The sequence below is a fragment of the Grampus griseus genome, assembly GCF_964374135.1.
Source record: "Grampus griseus genome assembly, chromosome: 1".
Classification (NCBI taxonomy): Eukaryota; Metazoa; Chordata; class Mammalia; order Artiodactyla; family Delphinidae; genus Grampus; species Grampus griseus.
This window is the reverse complement of record NC_139017.1, coordinates 88221056-88239095: the sequence shown is the minus strand read 5'-3', so window position 1 is coordinate 88239095 and position 18040 is coordinate 88221056. Positions and strand designations below refer to the sequence as shown.

Genomic DNA, 18040 nt, shown 5'->3' with positions numbered 1-18040 from the left:
CCATTTATTTGTTCTAATCTTTTTTGTTGGTGGTGAGTCTTTAGGGTTTTCTACATATATGATAATGTCACATGCAGATAAAGATTATTTTACTTCTTTTTTCTAATTTGGATGCCTTTTATTTCTTTTTCTTATCTAACTGCTCTGGCTAGGATTTCCAGTACAATGTTGAAGAGAAGTGGTGAGACTGAGCTTTCTGAACTTGTACTAGAACTTAGAGGAAAAGCTTTCTGTTTCTCCCCGTTGATTATGGTATTAGCTGTGGGCTTTTCACATATGGTCCATATTGTGTTCAGGTAAGCTCCTGCTGCACCTCTTTTGTTGAGAGTCTTTATCATAAATGGATGTTGAATTTTGTCAAATGCTTTTTCTGCACCTATTGAGATGGTCATGTGTTTTTTTATCTTTCATTCTGTTACTGTGGTATATATATCACATTGATTTTGCATATGTTTATCCTTTTAATATTTTGTTAAATTCGGTTTGCTACTATTTAACTGAGGATTTTTTTTTTTTTTTTTTTACTGTAGAGCACAGAGAACTATATTCAATATCCTGTAATAAACCATAATGGAAAAGAATATGAAAAACAAGATATATATATAATCACTCTGCTGTACACCAGAAACTAACATAACATTGTAAATCAACTGTACTTCAGTAAAAAAAAAGGAGGAGTGGTTGGAGCCTCTGGTTACAGTTGGCAGACTGAACCCTCATAGTTAATTCCTCTTCAACCTGAAATCTGAACAAAATAAATCAGGGAAATAATAAACATAAACCCATAAGGGAAAAAATAGCAGGAAGCAGAAACACTTCTGGTCCACATTCTATCTGGTGAAATTTTAACCCCTTTGATTTTTTTCTCTGTAAACATAACAAATAACAATTTCTTGCCAATAGATTTTTTTTTTTACATCTTTATTGGAGTATAATTGCTCCACAATAGTGTGTTAGTTTCTACTTCACAACAAAGCGAATCAGCCATACATACACACATGTTCCCATATCTCCTCCCTCTTGTGTCTCCCTCCCTCCCACCCTCCTTATCCCACCCCTGCAGGCGGTCACAAAACACTGAGCTGATCTCCCTGTGCTATGCGGCTCCTTCCCACTAGCTATCTATTTTACATTTGGTAGTGTATATATGTCAATGCCACTCTCTCACTCTGTCACAGCCTCCCCCTCCCCCTCCCCATATCCCCAAGTCCACTATCCAGTAGGTCTGTGTCTTTATTCCCGTCCCACCCCTTGGTTCTTCATGACATTTTTTTTTCTTAAATTCCATATATATGTGTTAGCATACGGTATTTGTCTTTCTCTTTCTGACTTACTTCACTCTGTATGACAGACTCTAGGTCCATCCACCTCATTACGAATATCTCAATTTCGTTTCTCTTTATGGCTGAGTAATATTCCACTGCATATATGTGCCACATCTTCTTTAACCATTCATCCGATGATGGACACTTAGGTTGTTTCCATCTCCTGGCTATTGTAAATAGAGCTGCAATGAACATTTTGGTACATGACTCTTTTTGAATTATGGTTTTCTCAGGGTATATGCCCAGTAGTGGGATTGCTGGGTCATATGATAGTTCTATCTGTAGTTTTTTAAGGAACCTCCATATTGTTCTCCATAGTGGCTATACCAGTTCACATTCCCACTAGCAGTGCAAGAGTGTTCCCTTTTCTCCACACCCTCTCCAGCATTTATTGTTTCTAGACCTTTTGATGATGGCCATTCTGACTGGTGTGAGATGATATCTCATTGTAGTTTTGATTTGCATTTCTCTAATGATTAATGATGTTGAGCATGCTTTCATGTGTTTGTTGGCAGTCTGTATATCTTCTTTGGAGAAATGTCTATTTAGGTCTTCTGCCCATTTTTGGATTGGGTTCTTTGTTTTTTTGTTATTGAGCTGCATGAGCTTCTTGTAAATTTTGGAGATAAATCCTTTGTCGGTCGCTTCATTTGCAAATATTTTCTCCCATTCTGAGGGTTGTCTTTTGGTCTTGTTTATGTTTTCCTTTGCTGTGCAAAAGCTTTGAAGTTTCATTAGGTCCCATTTGTTTATTTTTGTTTTTATTTCCATTACTCTAGGAGGTGGGTCAGAAAGGATCTTGCTGTGATTTATGTCATAGAGTGTTCTGCCTATGTTTTTCTGTAAGAGTTTGATAGTTTCTGGCCTTACATTTAGGTCTTTAATCCATTTTGAGCTTATTTTTGTGTATGATGTTAGGGAGTGATCTAATCTCATACTTTTACATGTACCTGTCCAGTTTTCCCAGCACCACTTATTGAAGAGGCTGTCCTTTCTCCACTGTACATTCCTGCCTCCTTTATCAAAGATAAGGTGACCATATGTGCGTCGGTTTATCTCTGGGCTTTCCATTGCTGTTCCATTGATCTATCTTTCTGTTTTTGTGCCAGTACCATACTGTGTTGATTACTGTAGCTTTGTAGTATAGTCTGAAGTCAGGGAGCCTGATTCCTCCAGCTCCGTTTTTCTTTCTCAAGATTGCTTTGGCTATTCGGGGTCTATTTTGTTTCCATACAAATTGTTAAATTTTTTGTTCTAGTTCTGTGAAAAAATGCCAGTGGTAGTTTGATAGGGATTGCATGGAATCTGTAGATTTCTTTGGGTAGTAGAGTCATTTTCACAATGTTGATTCTTCCAATCCAAGAACATGGTATATCTCTCCATCTACTTGTATCATCGTTAATTTCTTTCATCAGTGTCTTATAGTTTTCTGCATACAGGTCTTTTGTCTCCTTAGGTAGGTTTATTCCTAGATATTTTATTCTTTTTGTTACAATGGTAAATGGGAGTGTTTTCTTGATTTCACTTTCAGATTTTTCATCATTAGTGTGTAGGAATGCAAGAGATTTCTGTGCATTAATTTTGTATCCTGCTACTTTACCAAATTCATTGATTAGCTCTAGTAGCTTTCTGGTAGCATCTTAGGATTCTCTATGTATAGTATCATGTCATCTGCAAACAGTGACAGCTTTACTTCTTCTTTTCCGATTTGGATTCCTTTTATTTCCTTTTCTTCCCTGATTGCTGTGGCTAAAACTTCCAAAACTCAGTTGAATAAGACTGGTGAGAGTGGGCAGCCTTGTCTTGTTACTGATCTTAGTGGAAATGCTTTCAGTTTTTCACCATTGAGGACGATGTTGTCTGTAGGTTTGTCATATATGGCCTTTACTATGTTGAGGAAAGTTCCCTCTATGCCTACTTTTTGCAGGGTTTTTATCATAAATGGGTGTTGAATTTTGTCGAAAGCTTTCTCTGAATGTATTGAAATGACCATATGGTTTTTCTCCTTCAATTTGTTAATATGGTGTATCACGTTGATTGATTTGCATATATTGAAGAATCCTTGCATTCCTGGAATAGAGCGGCCTTGATTGTGGTGTATGATCCTTTTAATGTGCTGTTGGATCCTGTTTGCTAGTATTTTGTCGAGGATTTTTGCATCTGTGTTCCTCAGTGATATTGGCCTATAGTTTTCTTTCTTTGTGACATCCTTGTCTGCTTTTGGTATCAGGGTGATGGTGGCCTTATAGAATGAGTTTGGGGGTGTTCCTCCCTCTGCTATATTTTGGAAGAGTTTGAGAAGGATAGGTGTTAGCTCTTCTCTAAATGTTTGATAGAATTCGCATGTGAAGCCATCTGGTCCTGGGCTTTTCTTTCTTGGAAGATTTTTTTATCACAGTTTCAATTTCAGTGCTTGTGATTGATCTGTTCATATTTTCTATTTCTTCCTGATTCAGTCTTGGCAGGTTGTGCATTTCTAAGAATTTGTCCAGTTCTTCCAGGTTGTCCATTTTATTGGCATAGAGTTGCTTATAGTAATCTCTCGTGATCTTTTGTATTTCTGCAATGTCAGTTGTTACTTCTCCTTTTTCATTTGTAATTCTATTGATTTGAATCTTCTCCCTTTTTTTCTTGATGAGTCTGGCTAAAGGTTTAGCAATTTTGTTTATTTTCTCAAAGAACCAGCTTTTAGTTTTATTGATCTTTGCTATCATTTCCTTCATTTCTTTTAAATTTATTTCTGATCTGATTTTTATGATTTCTTTCCTTCTGCTAACTTTAGGGTTTTTTTGTTCTTCTTTCCCTAATTTCTTTAGGTGCAAGTTTAGGTTGTTTATTCGAGATGTTTCCTGTTTCTTAAGGTAGGATTGTATTGCTATAAACTTCCCTCTTAGAACTGCTTTTGCTGCATCCCATAGGTTTTGGGTCGTCGTGTCTCCATTGTCATTTGTTTCTAGGTATTTTTTAATTTCCTCTTTGTTTTCTTCAGTGATCACTTCATTATCAAGTAGTGTATTGTTTAGCCTTCATGTGTTTGTATTTTCTACAGATCTTTTCCTATAATTGATATCTAATCTCATAGCGTTGTGGTCGGAAAAGATACTTGATACAATTTCAATTTTCTTAAATTTACCAAGGCTTGATTTGTGACCCAAGGTATGATCTATCCTGGAGAATGTTCCATGAGCACTTGAGAAAAAGGTGTATTCTGTTGTTTTTGGATGGAATGTCCTATAAATATCAATTAAGTCCATCTTGTTTAATGTATCATTTAAAGCTTGTGTTTCCTTATTTATTTTCATTTTGGATGATCTGTCCATTGGTGAAAGTGGGGTGTTAAAGTCCCCTACTATGAATGTGTTACTGTCGATTTCCCCTTTTGTGGCTGTTAGTATTTGCCTTATGTACTGAGGTGCTCCTATGTTGGGTGCATAAATATTTACAATTGTTATATCTTCTTCTTGGATCGATCCCTTGATCATTATGCAGTGTCCTTCTTTGTCTCTTATAATAGTCTTTATTTTAAAGTCTATTTTGTCTGATATGAGAATTGCTACTCCAACTTTCTTTTGGTTTCCATTTGCATGGAATATCTTTTTCCATCCCCTCACTTTCAGTCTGTATGTGTCTCTAGGTCTGAAGTGGGTCTCTTGTAGACAGCATATATATGGGTCTTGTTTTTGTATCCATTCAGCCAATCTGTGTCTTTAGGTGGGAGCATTAGTCCATTTATATTTAAGGTAATTTTTGATATGTATGTTGCTATTCCCATTTTCTTAATTGTTTTGGGTTTGTTATTGTAGGTCTTTTCCTTCTCTTGTGTTTCTTGCCTAGAGAAGATCCTTTAGCATTTGTTGTAAAGCTGGTTTGGTGGTGCTGAACTCTCTCAGTTTTTGCTTGTCTGTAAAGGTTTTAATTTCTCCATCAAATCTGAATGAGATCCTTGCTGGGTAGAGTAATCTTGGTTGCAGGTTCTTCTCCTTCATCACTTTAAATATGTCCTGCCAGTCCCTTCTGGCTTGCAGAGTTTCTGCTGAAAGATCAGCTGTTAACCTTATGGGGATTCCCTTGTATGTTATTTGTTGTTTTTCACTTGCTGCTTTTAATATGTTTTCTTTGTATTTAATTTTTGACAGTTTGATTAATGTGTGTCTTGGTGTATTTCTCCTTGGATTTATCCTGTGTAGAACTCTCTGTGCTTCCTGGACTTGATTAACTATTTCCTTTCCCATATCAGGGAAGTTTTCAACTATAGTCTCTTTAAATATTTTCTCTGTCCCTTTCTTTTTCTCTTCTTCTTCTGGAACCCCTATAATTCGCATGTTGGTGCATTTAATGTCCCACAGGTCTCTGAGACTTTCCTCAGTTCTTTTCATTCTTTTTTCTTTATTCTGCTCTGCAGTAGTTATTTCCACTATTTTATCTTCCAGGTCATTTATCCGTTCTTCTGCCTCAGTTATTCTGCTATTGATCCCATCTAGAGTATTTTTAATTTCATTTATTGTGTTGTTCATCGTTGCTTGCTTCATCTTTAGTTCTTCTAGGTCCTTGTTAAATGTTCTTGCATTTTCTCTATTCTATTTCCAATATTTTGGATCATCTTTACTATCATTATTCTGAATTCTTTTTCAGGTAGACTGCCTATTTCCTCTTCATTTGTTAGGTCTGGTGGGTTTTTATCTTGCTCCTTCATCTGCTGTGTGTTTTTCTGTCTTTTCATTTTGCTTATCTTACTGTGTTTGGGGTCTCCTTTTTGCAGACTGCAGGTTCGTAGTTCCCGCTGTTTTTGGTGTCTGTCTCCAGTGGCTAAGGTTGGTTCAGTGGGTTGTGTAGGCTTCCTGGTGGAGGGGACTAGTGCCTGTGTTTTGGTGGATGAGGCTAGATCTTGTCTTTCTGGTGGGCAGGTCCACGTCTGGTGGTGTGTTTTGGGGTATCTGTGGACTTATTATGATTTTAGGCAGCCTCTTTGATAATGGGTGGGGTTGTGTTCCTGTCTTGCTAGCTGTTTGGTATAGGATGTCCAGTACTGTAGTTTGCTGGTCGTTGAGTGAAGCTGGGTGTTGGTGTTGAGTTGGAGATCTCTGGGAGATTTTCGCCGTTTGATATTACATGGAGCTGGGAGGTCTCTTGTGGACCAGTGTCCTGAAGTTGGCTCTCCCACCTCAGAGGCACAGCACTGACTCCTGGCTGCAGCACCAAGAGCCTTTCATCCACACGGCTTATGTAATTAAAAATTCACTGGACACTTTAGAAGCCCAAGCAGCTCATGATGCAGCTTTCCAGTGGCAGTCTTCAATTCCACAACACGAGGAAATTTCAATGTGGATGCTGCAACTTCATTAGGGACACTTCATATATAAGGGTTCTACATCTTGAAACATTCTCCAATGGATTCTCTTGCGACGCGGTTAACTCTCTCTTGTTCTTAAACTCCAAAGCCAAGGATGCGATGTACACAAGTCCAGAGGCTTTTCCTTGACTCCCCCCCCCCCTCAGCTGGGCTGACTTTTCCTTCCAGAGGGCTCAGGAGAGGGGTGGCAGTTTAAAAGCCCTCACACTGGAGGTGCCTCTAAATCTTCATGCCTTCATTTCACACAAAAGTCGATTCAGCTGTCTTCATGGGACAGCTCTCTTACGTGGCTCTCCTCTGAGTGATGCTTCCAGGTATTCGCCCTCCTTTCTCTTGTGACTATGCTTTCTGGAGTCCTTTGATTTCAGCCTCCTTGGGTGGCGCCAGTCTCCTCCAAGTGAACACTGCGATGGCGAGTCCTCTGCACGTGCTGGTGACACACGCCTTGTGGCCTCCTCCCTGTCCGCCATGCACCAGAACCGCGACCTGTTGGAGCAGCTCTAGGAGCTGAAGCGGGTCAGGATCACAGATGGAGAGAGCGTGGTCATTGCCCTGAGGGTGGACACAGGCTGGCAGCCGTGCGGGCGGAGGGCATCCAGAACCGACGGCCGGGAGAGCTCTTCTTACTTGAATATCAACTCCGTGGTGCCCACAGGAAACACTCTTACTGAGGATTTTTGCATCTATCTTTATCAGGGATATTGGCCTGTAGTTTTATTTTCTTGTGATGTTTTTGTCTGGCTTTGGTATCAGGATGCTGCTGCTTATAAAGTGAGTTTCAAAGTGTTCCCTCTTTTCTGTTTTTTGGAAAAGTTTAAGAAGGATTGGTATTCCTCTTTGAGTATTTGGTAAAATTCATCCATGAAGCTAGCTGGTCCTGGGTTTTTTTTTGTAGAGAGCTTTTTGATTACTGACTCAATCTCCTTATTTTTTATTGGTCTGTTCAGGTTTTCTTTTTCTTCTTGATTGTTTTGATAAGTTGTGTATTTCTAGGAATTTATTGATTTCTTCTGGGTCATCCAATATGTTGGCATGTAATTGTTCATAATAGCCCCTTATGGTCCTTTTTATTTCTGAAGCATCTGTTGTAATATCTCCACTTTCATTTCTGGTTTTATTTGAGTCTTCTCTCTTTTTTCAAATTTATCTAGCCAAGGGTTTGTTGATTTTGTTTACTTTTTATATAGGCAACTCTTATTTTTGTTGATTTTTTCTATTGCTTTTCTATTTGATTTATGTCCTCTGTAATCTTTATTATTTCCTTCAGTCTTCTAACTTTATGCTTAGTTTCTTCTTCTTCAGGTGTTGAGGTATAAAGGTAGGTTTATTTGAGATTTTCTTTTTTAATGGAAGTGTTTATTGCTGTAAACTTAGTATGCTTTTGCTACAATCCATAAGTTTTGGTATGTTGTGATTTTGTTTTTATTTGTCTTGAGATATTTTTTTAATTCCCTTTTGATTTATTCTTTGAACCAATGGTTGTTCAGGAGTATGTTGTTTAGTTTCAACATATTTATGAATTTCCCCATCTTCTTACTGTTATTGGTATCTAGTTTCATTCCATTGTGGCTGGAAAAGATACTTGGAGTGATTTAGATCTCGTTAAATCTGTTGACTTCTTTTGACGTAACTTGTGATTGATCCTGAAGAATGTTCGGTGTGCACTTGAGAAAAACGTGTATTCTGCTGATAGGTAGAAAGTTCTGTATATATCTGTTAAGTCCATTGGTCCCATAGTGTTGTCCAGTTCTGTTTCCTTACTGATTTTCTGTCTGGATGATCGATCCATTATAGTGAGTGAGATATTGAAGTCTTCTGGCAGGAGAAGGTCTTTACCTGCCAAAACCAGTCTGTAAAGACTGGAAGAGGTGTCTTCTCTTTCAAACGCACAAACACCATGCAAGACTACATGGATCACGAAGAGTCAGGTAAACATGATATCACCAAAGGAAATTAATAAATCTAGTACCAACTGCAGTGCAGGCCTGCCTTCTCAAAGCAGCCCTCCTTAGTATTTGGGCTCCATCAGAGTGTCACAGCCTCCTACCTGGACCCCAAGGTTCCCACAAAGCCACTTTTGTTTGTGGATGTCTGCTAAATAGTTTTTTCTGTAAGAGGATGAGGGCTAGGAACCTCTTACTCTGTCTTGCTTCATACAGTAATTTTAAATGAGGAGAACAGAACTCTGGGATTCCTGGAGCACCTACCATGATGAGAATAACATTTGAATTTTACAGATTCCTTTATTTGGGAATGATCAGTCTTAGGCTATATCAATTAGGATTTGGTTAAGCTGCATATAACAAAACCCCAAATAAGCATTTTAAATAATAAGGTGTAAGTTTGGAGGGAGACAGGGCTGCGTGATTATTGGGACCCATCTTTCTTCTGTCTCTGTGCACTATCATCACATTGCTTTTCCTCAAGGTAACCTTATGGTCCAAGATGGCTATTGACACTCTAACTGTTGTCATTACAGTTTTCTAGGTAGAGGAAGGAAGTAAAGAGGAAAGGTAAAGGACATATCTTAACTATATTTCTTTTCTTGTGTCTTTCTAGAAGTTATACCCAGTAACTTCCATTTATATCATTGGCTTGTACTCAATCCCATGGCTACCCCAAGTGCAAGGAAGAATGGGAAAATGCAGTCTTTTAACTGGACACATTGCCATTCTGAATAAAATCAGGTTTCTGTTTGTTTTGGTTTTTGTTTCTTTTAGATTTTTTTTTTTAATGTGGACGATTTTTTTTTTTTGAGTCTTTACTGAATTTGCTACAATATTGCTTCTGTCTTATGCTTTGGTTTTTTTGGCCATGAGGCATGTAGGATCCTAGCTCCCTGACCAGGGATCGAACCCATACCCCCTGCACTGGAAGGCAAAGTCTTAACCACTGGACCGCCAGGGAAGTCCCAGGTTTCTGTTTTTAAAGAAGAGACAAGACTGGATATTGGATAAGCAACTGGCAATCTCTATCACATATGCACCTGGGCAATCCATTGACTAGTTTAGCTAACTAGTTAAGCTGGTGGGTAACCAGCCTACTGGTGAGTACCATTATGGACAGAGGTCAGAGGCCTAAAGCCTTTCCTAGAGACTAAGAGTTCTAGGTGGAGATTGCTAGTAAATTGGTGGTTATATTAATCCAATGACTAAAGTAGAAGACTTCAAATTTATATATTCTCAGTGTATACATAGTAGTTAAGGCCATAAAAGTAAAAAGAAAAGAAAGCTAGAGATAGAGACATCAACATTTTAAGTGGTGGACATCAGCAGGTGATAGAAGCTGAGAAGAACTAGTCACAGAAGTAGAAAGGGACTAGAGTATTTCCAGAACATATAAGAGGAGTCAACTACGATAATAAAAAAGAACTCATTGGATTTGGCAGTTAATTGTTCACTGGTGAGCAGTTTCAGGGGAGTGGTGGAGGACAGGAGCCTGATTGAGGGCATGGAAAAGTAACTAAGAGGTGAGGAAATGGAAGGAAAATGTCTACACTGTAGAAGGTCTTCAAATTCCAGTTCCAAACAAGTCACTGACTTTCTCCTTTTCTTTCATCTATAAAATGGAGCTAATAGTACCTTCCTCATAAAGTTGTTTTGAGGTCTCAATGAGTTAATACATGTGAAGTATTTACAACAATGCCTGTTGTATAATAAGCACTCAATAAATGCTGTCATTGTTGTCGTCATTATCTTCAAAGAGCTTGGATCTGAGGGGAAAGAGGATGGTAGTAAGTAGATGGGAACACATAGGGTTATAGAAGCGTACTCTTTTCCCTTAAGATTTAACATTATATCCTTTATGAAAACTTATTCTTTACCTCTATTCTATACTATGATATCAATTATCTACCTGTATTTGTAATAGTAAAGTTTTTTAATCTCTTGTTTCTTCCCAAGTCTACCAGACTTAATGTTGCCTTCCTCCACTCTCTAGCCAAACTAGACCGATGTTTCTGTAGATACTCCTTTCCTACTTATGTGTTTTTTGTTTGTTTGTTTGTTTTTTGGGTTTTTTTTCTTGCGGTACGCGGGCCTCTCACTGTCGTGGCCTCTCCCGTTGCGGAGCACAGGCTCCGGACGCGCAGCCTCAGCAGCCATGGCTCATGGGCCCAGCCGCTCCGTGGCATGTGGGATCTTCCCGGACCGGGGCACGAACTCGTGTCCCCTGCATCGGCAGGTGGACTCTCAACCACTGCGCCACCAGGGAAGCCCTACTTACGTGTTTTTTTTTTTAAAGAAAAACACCTACATATGAAGTTTGCTTGATTTCTCTTATTTTCATTACTCAGGCCAAAGCTGCCCTCCATTTGTGATAGCATATACCATTTGGTATGTAAAGGCTGCTACATTATAAGGGCGTTTTAAACTAGGTAAAAATCTACAGATGTATTTCTGTAATTAATATTGCTGAGGAATTGTTTCAGAAAGTAATGAAAAGTAGCAGAATATAAAGCAAAGTTTTAGGGTTTTGCACTGAGTATTAATGGATTTTTTTATACTTATGACATAATTTCTAGAATAATTGGCTGAAAAACATTTAAGATACCATTTAATTTTCATGTATTAGCCAATAAAGAAGGTTCTTGGGTTGTTTTTTTTAAGCAGTTAGAAAAAAATGGCTTGCAATGTTATATACTTTTGTTCCCATTTTCAGATTATTCAATACTAGACAACTTTTTAAATTTGGTTTTTATTTTAACCAAGTTATAAATACATATAGTTTATTTTTTTGTTTGGCTTTTTTCTGGCCACGCCATGCGGCATTCAGGACCTTAGTTCCCCAACTAGGGATAGAGCCCATGCCCCCTGCATTGGGAACATGGAGTCTTAACCACTGGACCTCCAGGAAAGTCCCTAAACGTATATAGTTTAGAGTCTAAGTTCTACAAGGTATATTGTGGAAAATTGCAGTCCCCAGCCACTTCCCTGTTTTTCACGTGGCCTGACAGGGAAGGAGCAGGAGAAAAATACACCAACTTCTCTCTCCTCCTGCGCTCCATCTTTGCGTTGTTTGTCCCTTTAGCACATGCAGAGGCAGAGGGCAGGGGAGCCTGGTTGATATAGTCCATAAAAGCCAGCCTCCTGGGCCACAGCAAAGGGCAGAGTGGATCTGGAATCACAAACAGAATATTAAGCCCAGTAGTTTTGTTTTCCATGAGTACTTTTTAGTTTCCTCTATGTTCCTTTTTTAAAATTTAACAGCATCCTATTCCTGTATGGTAGATGTACTTTCTTTCTCTCTGAGAATCTTTTCTTCTTCCAGCATAGACTTTGTTTTCTTCAAGTTGCTTTTTGCTCTTTTTTTATCTCTGTCTTTCATATTAAGTGTCTGCTCATTTACTACGAAGCACTAAAAGTTAATTAGCTTTCTGCATATGGTGGGTGCTCATTGATTCAGATTTTCACTGTAGATTGTTTTGTTGGGAACCCTCAACATCCGTCTCATTTTCTTTGGGGCTGATTGGCTTCCCCAGGGAATATTCTTTCCACATCTTGAAGAATATGCCCTGGCTCCAGCATTCTGAGGAGGCAGGTTAAGGGAGAAGATTGGAGGCTTCAGCATTCAGTGAGTCATCTTTAATCCACCTCCCCCAATATGGTCATGCTATCATGCCATTTTCAATACCTTGCCCTCAAGTCAGGTGTTTCAGAGATCCCTTTGTCTTACCTAGTCAGGAGAATGATCTCAGTCTTCTGCAGGAGTCACAGGATCTGAGGTTCTGTTTCTAAAACAGTTTTCAATCAATCCTTCTGCCTTTTGGGCTTCCTTCATTCTACTTCAAGACCAATTTTAGATTCCTTCTCATGGCTTTCATTATTACCAGCTTAAGGTTCAGCTTTCTTCAATTTGCTTAATCAGTTATCACTTGTCTGTCCCTGTCCACTTCTTTTTATCTCCTGTCTGGTTCTCTTTGTCCTTAGTGATGATGACTTCAAATTTTTTTTTTTTTTAAATTTAGAAGATTTTGGGGAAGGAGCAGAGGCTAATACAGGTACCCAAACTGCCATCCTTAACCAGAAGTTTTAATGTAATTTTATCAGAAAAGTAAAATAACAGGTTTTTTTTTTTTTTACTGTTATCTCTGATTCTTGATCATTATATCGGTGGTCTCAGTAACAGGAACAGCAAAGTGCCTTGAAGCTCAGCATACTCTTGAAGGGTCCAGGAGTACTGGGACATTGTTATATCTGCATACCTTTTTTGGGAAGCTTCAGAGGCCATGGCTGATGTCTTGACCCAAGTCTTGAGGCCAAGAGAGAGAAACAAAAATAAAAAAAATTCTGGTTTTATTTTTTCTTGCTTGTTATTTTCATTATTATTCAGTGATTTTTTTTAATTCACTATTTTTGAGTATACAGGTTAGGTACTTCTCATCTTACTGTGGATGCCTTAGGTTGCCTGACAAACACCTTCAGATCTGTCCTTTGCCAAACAACTCTCAATCTGCCTGTGTTGTGACCATACAGATAAATTGCACCCCTGCTGGATTGCTAGGGAAACTCCCCTAAGAACACTCATATACATTCTCGTCATATCATAATTCATTAAATCACCTAAAGCTTCCTAATGAAAAAAAAAAAGCTAAAGTTATGACAGTTAAACCTATGATAAAACACACACCCTCCTCTCTGTTTGCATGTCTGTTTACATGTATATAAGTAAACATACGTGCACGTACCACACACAAACACATACTTGGTTTGTTTTTTTTTGTTTTTGTTTTTGTTTTGCAGTACGTGGGCCTCTCACTGCTGTGGCCTCTCCCGTTGCGGAGCACAGGCTCCGGACGCTCAGGCTCAGCGGCCATGGCTCACGGGCCCAGCCGCTCCGCGGCATGCGGGATCTTCCCGGACCAGGACACGAACCCGTGTCCCCTGCATCGGCAGGCGGACTCTCAACCACTGCGCCACCAGGGAAGCCCTTGGTTTTTAAATTATATTTGTTTTTGCACTTCTTGTTCTTGGATTTCTGTGCATTGATGGAGAAATCCATAAAACCAAATTGATTTGTCCCAATACAAACTCATTTTATTCACTGAGGCAACTACTAAGTTGACTCCCTGTCACATTTACCGTCCTCAGCCTTTATCTAAACTTACAGCTCGCCCATCAGCTACTATCAATCATCCTGTAGAAGTAACCTCATCTATTACTTTCCTAAGAAAATGAAAACTAACCTGGGCTCTCTTGCCTTTCCTTTTTGCTTTCTCCAGCTTTGTCTTTATTTTTTCCCACTGCCTTTCTTTTCTTCTGATGTTAGAGGAATAATTATCCTTCCTTTCTAAGGGAATGGTAGAGGGAACAGCATGTACAGAGGCCTGGAAACTTGAAAGAGCAGAGTTGTTGGACAAAATAGACAAGTGGACTTTTGAGTTAAATGAGCCTAGTTTAAATGCTAGTTATGCTACTTCCTACCTAAATGACCTAGAGTTATCTTCTCTCCTTGTGCTTCAGTTTCCTTACCTGTAAAGTGAGGATAATGCCAGCTACCTCCTAGGGTTGTTGTGAGATTAAATAGCATGTGGTAAACTGTCCATAAATGGTAGCTGCTGTTGCTCTTATGGCTGGAATAGGAGTGAAACTGTGACAGTAGCTCATTTTAGAATAAGTATTGTTCATATTTCTGTCTCTTACACTAAACTATAAGCCATATAACGTTAGAAACACTGTCATTCTGATCTTCGTATTTTAATCACATACTCATCACATCTAATACAAACAAATGTGTAGTGTGTGTTGAATGAATGGTGAAGCATCAGTTTATATTGATTAAATTGATAAGTAAATTCACTTTTTTTTCAGTTTCCTGTGGATAATAAAACTTTCTAAAGATTTTCAGATCACATTGTTAGGCATTTGTTTTCTTCAAGTCTCATTGTTTCCAAATACTGGTTTTTAATATGTCATGTTTGCATTATAGACTTGAGTGAAAGAGTGTGTGTGCTTTTTATTTTTTAACATGTCATCAATACTAGTTAATTAACTGGTTCTTTTTTTTTTTTTTTCCTCAGGGAGGTGGTGCAAGCAAACTGTGTTCACTGGAGAAAGAAGTTCTCATTTATGTGCAAAATGAGTGCAAGTGCCACCACAGGCATCCTAGACCCTTGTATCTACAGAGTATCTGTGAGGAAGGTATAAAAACAGCCTGGTACTTCTCCCCTTTCAGAAACCATGATAAGTTCCATAGTCACTGACTCACTTTATTTAGCTGTACTTTATTGTTAGAACTGTTATGTGTAATTTCACTTCACACTTGCAGCATAATTTAAATTACTATGACAAATATGAGGAATCTGAAGTTATAAATTAAAATATTATTCAAGAACCTTCATCTCATCATCACTGTACATATAATTATTTGTATTAGTTTGGGGACTGTAAATGTCTCTATCCGGCCATTCATTAAGTCTCTCTTCTTTATTAGGCACTGGTTTTAGGGACTTTACGTATTTTGTGTCTAATAACAACCCTGAAGATATGTGTTATTTTTTCCATTTTCAGGAAAACCAAGGCTCAGAGAGGTTGTTACTTGCCCAAATTCACTTAGCTAATAACTGACAAAGTAGGAACTCAAGCACAACTCTTTCTGATTCTAAGTCCATGTTTTCTTTTTTATATAGTTCCTTTTCCACTTATTAAGTGGAAGCATATTACCAATAATCTAAAAAAATTGCAATCTCAGATTGTTTCAACTTAATATATATCATATATATATATCCTACCTCTTTTGGGTGAAAAAGAGAAATCCATTAGGAAGCCACACTGGTGAATTAAACTACTTGCTTTAAAATGTAACCTTCATGTTTTACATTTTATATACATTTTTTAAATAGCCAAAGTAATAACATATACATGTTCAGAAATTAAATAGAGAACTATTTAGAATGAAAAGCAAGAGTCCCTTGCCTCATTCTTTTCCACTCCAGTTTTGCATCCTTCTGTATTGGATAGAAAGTTGTGTTTTTAGCTTTTTTATTCTGTTTTTTGAGTGAACTGATAGCACTATGATGTATATGATTGTATTTTAATTTCTCTTATACTGCTTAATTTACTCAGTTAAAATATATCACAAGCACATACATACGTTTTATAGGTTTTAAGCCTTTAATGAAAATAGACCTCTAAAATAGTCATTTGGAGCAGCAATAGTTGAATGGAGGCTTTTTTTAAGGGAAGGATGGTGCTGTGAAAGTGTGTATGGCATCATATTGACCTGGGTTTGAATCCCAGATATATCATCTATTAACTGTGAAACCTTAAGCAGTTCTCCTCACTTTTTTTTTTTTTTTTTTTTTTTTTTTTTTTTTTTTTTTGCGGTACGCGGGCCTCTTACTGTTGTGGCCTTTCCCGTGGTGGAGCGCAGGCTCAGCGGCCATGGCTCACGGGCCTAGCCACTCTGCAGCATGTGGGATCTTCCCGGACCAGGGCACGAACCTCTGTCCCCTGCATCGGCATGTGGACTCTCAACCACTGTGCCACCAGGGAAGCTCTCTCGTGACTTTTAAGAATCAGTTTTCCTCATCCAAATAAGGGTATAATAACTTCCTCATTGAGTTATTAGGATTAACCAAGATATAAGTGAATCATTCTACCTTCTTCCCTTGCTACCTTAATTCCTGCTGTGACTCTTACTTTGAAACTTTTTCTTTTTTTCTTTCTTTTTTATTGTAGTAAAATTGCTTTGCAATATTGTGTTAGTTTCTGCTGTACAATGAAGTGCATCAGCTATATGTATACATATATCCCCTCCCTCTTGGACCTCCCTCCCACCCCTACCATCCCACCCATCTAGGTCATCACAGAGCACCGAGCTGAGCTTGCTGTGCTATACAGCAGGTTCCCACTAGCTGTCTATTTTACACATGGTAGTGTATTTATGTCAAACCTAATCTCCCAATTCGTCCCACCCTCCCCTTCCCCCCGTGTCCACATGTTCATTCTGTACGTCTATGTCTCTATTCCTGCCCTACAAATAGGTTCATCTGTACCATTTTTCTAGATTCCACATACATGTGTTAATATACGATATTTGTTTTTCTCTTTCTATCTTACTTCACTCTGTATGACAGACTCTAGGTCCATCCACATCTCTACAAATGACCCAGTTTCATTCCTTTTTATGGCTGAGTAATATTCCATTGTATATATGTACCGCATCTTCTTTATCTGTTCATCTATTGTTGGACATTTAGTTTGTTTCCATGTCCTGGCTATTGTAAATAGTGCTGCAGTGAACATTGGGGTACATGTGTCCTTTTGAATTATGGTTTTCTCAGGGTATATGCCCAGTAGTGGGATTGCTGGGTCATATGGTAGTTCTATCTTTAGTTTTTTAGAAACCTTTTCTAAATGGAGTTTAAATCATGATTTTTGAAAGATGATCTGTCTTTGAATTTTAAGAAAAGGAAAATATGTAACCAATTTATGGTAGAGGATAACTCAGAATTCCTTTTTTAACTTTTCTTTTTTTTTTTTTGCTACTTAAGGTAGGGCTTATTCAACTGAAATAAACCAGTTCTTCAGACTATAATGGTTTGGTGTATTAGTTAAGGCATATATGATAAGTTGCTAAAACAGAGACCCAAATATGCAATAACTTAAACAAAATAGAAGTGTATGTCTCTCTAGGGTAGTAGCCAAGGGATTCAGAGCTGGTAGAGCAGCTCTGCCATCTTCACTCTATGGTGCTCATTTTTAGATCCAAGGAAGTTGCTCTAGTCTTGTTATCTCTCCACCAGTGAGAATGAAGAAAAAGCCACATGAGAACAAATGTATTCCTTTTTAGTGCGTGACTCAAAAGTGGTGCTAATGGCTTTTGCTCATGTCCTACTGGTTAGAACTTAGCTATGTGATCGTGACAAACTGGAAGAAAAGCTGTGAATGTAGTCTCTAACCGAGTGGCTGTCAGATTCCAACACTGAAGAAGGAGAGAAGAGATATTGGTGAACCACTAGCATTCTCTTACCATGCTTGGTAAATGGAAATATTTACTGAACTTACTCTACCTATCCTATCTAATTATTATGTAAAAGTGAGAACCCATAAAGCAAATTTAGTAAAGTCAACTGTATAAATACTTTCTGCATTGCAAAAAATACCTTAAGATATAATATTTAACCAAATATCTGGGCACCCCATGACCCAGTCAAGTTGACACATAAAATTAACTGTCACAGACCTGAAAGTTAAAAAGCCCTTTGTTAGATCACTAGGGCTGCTGTAACAAAGCACCACAACCTGGGTGGCTTAACACAATTTATTGTCTTACAGTTCTGGAGGCCAGAAGTCCAAAATCAAGGTGTCAGCAGGGCCATGCTCCCTCTGAAGACGAGGCTTTCCTTGACTTGTAGCTGTCTAGC

The 18040-nt window shown here is 38.3% G+C and overlaps 1 protein-coding gene across 1 annotated transcript in view; it reads left to right on the top strand.

Annotated features, from left to right (window-relative positions):
• The window catches only part of EEIG2 (EEIG family member 2), a gene marked incomplete at its 5' end in the record, with an annotated part of 103811 nt that overhangs the window by 34287 nt on the left and 51484 nt on the right, over positions 1-18040 (top strand). Inside the window, one exon of the mRNA XM_082680105.1 lies at positions 14693-14813. Coding sequence (XP_082536231.1) covers positions 14693-14813 — 121 coding nt within the window. The remainder of the gene's footprint in view (positions 1-14692; positions 14814-18040) is intronic.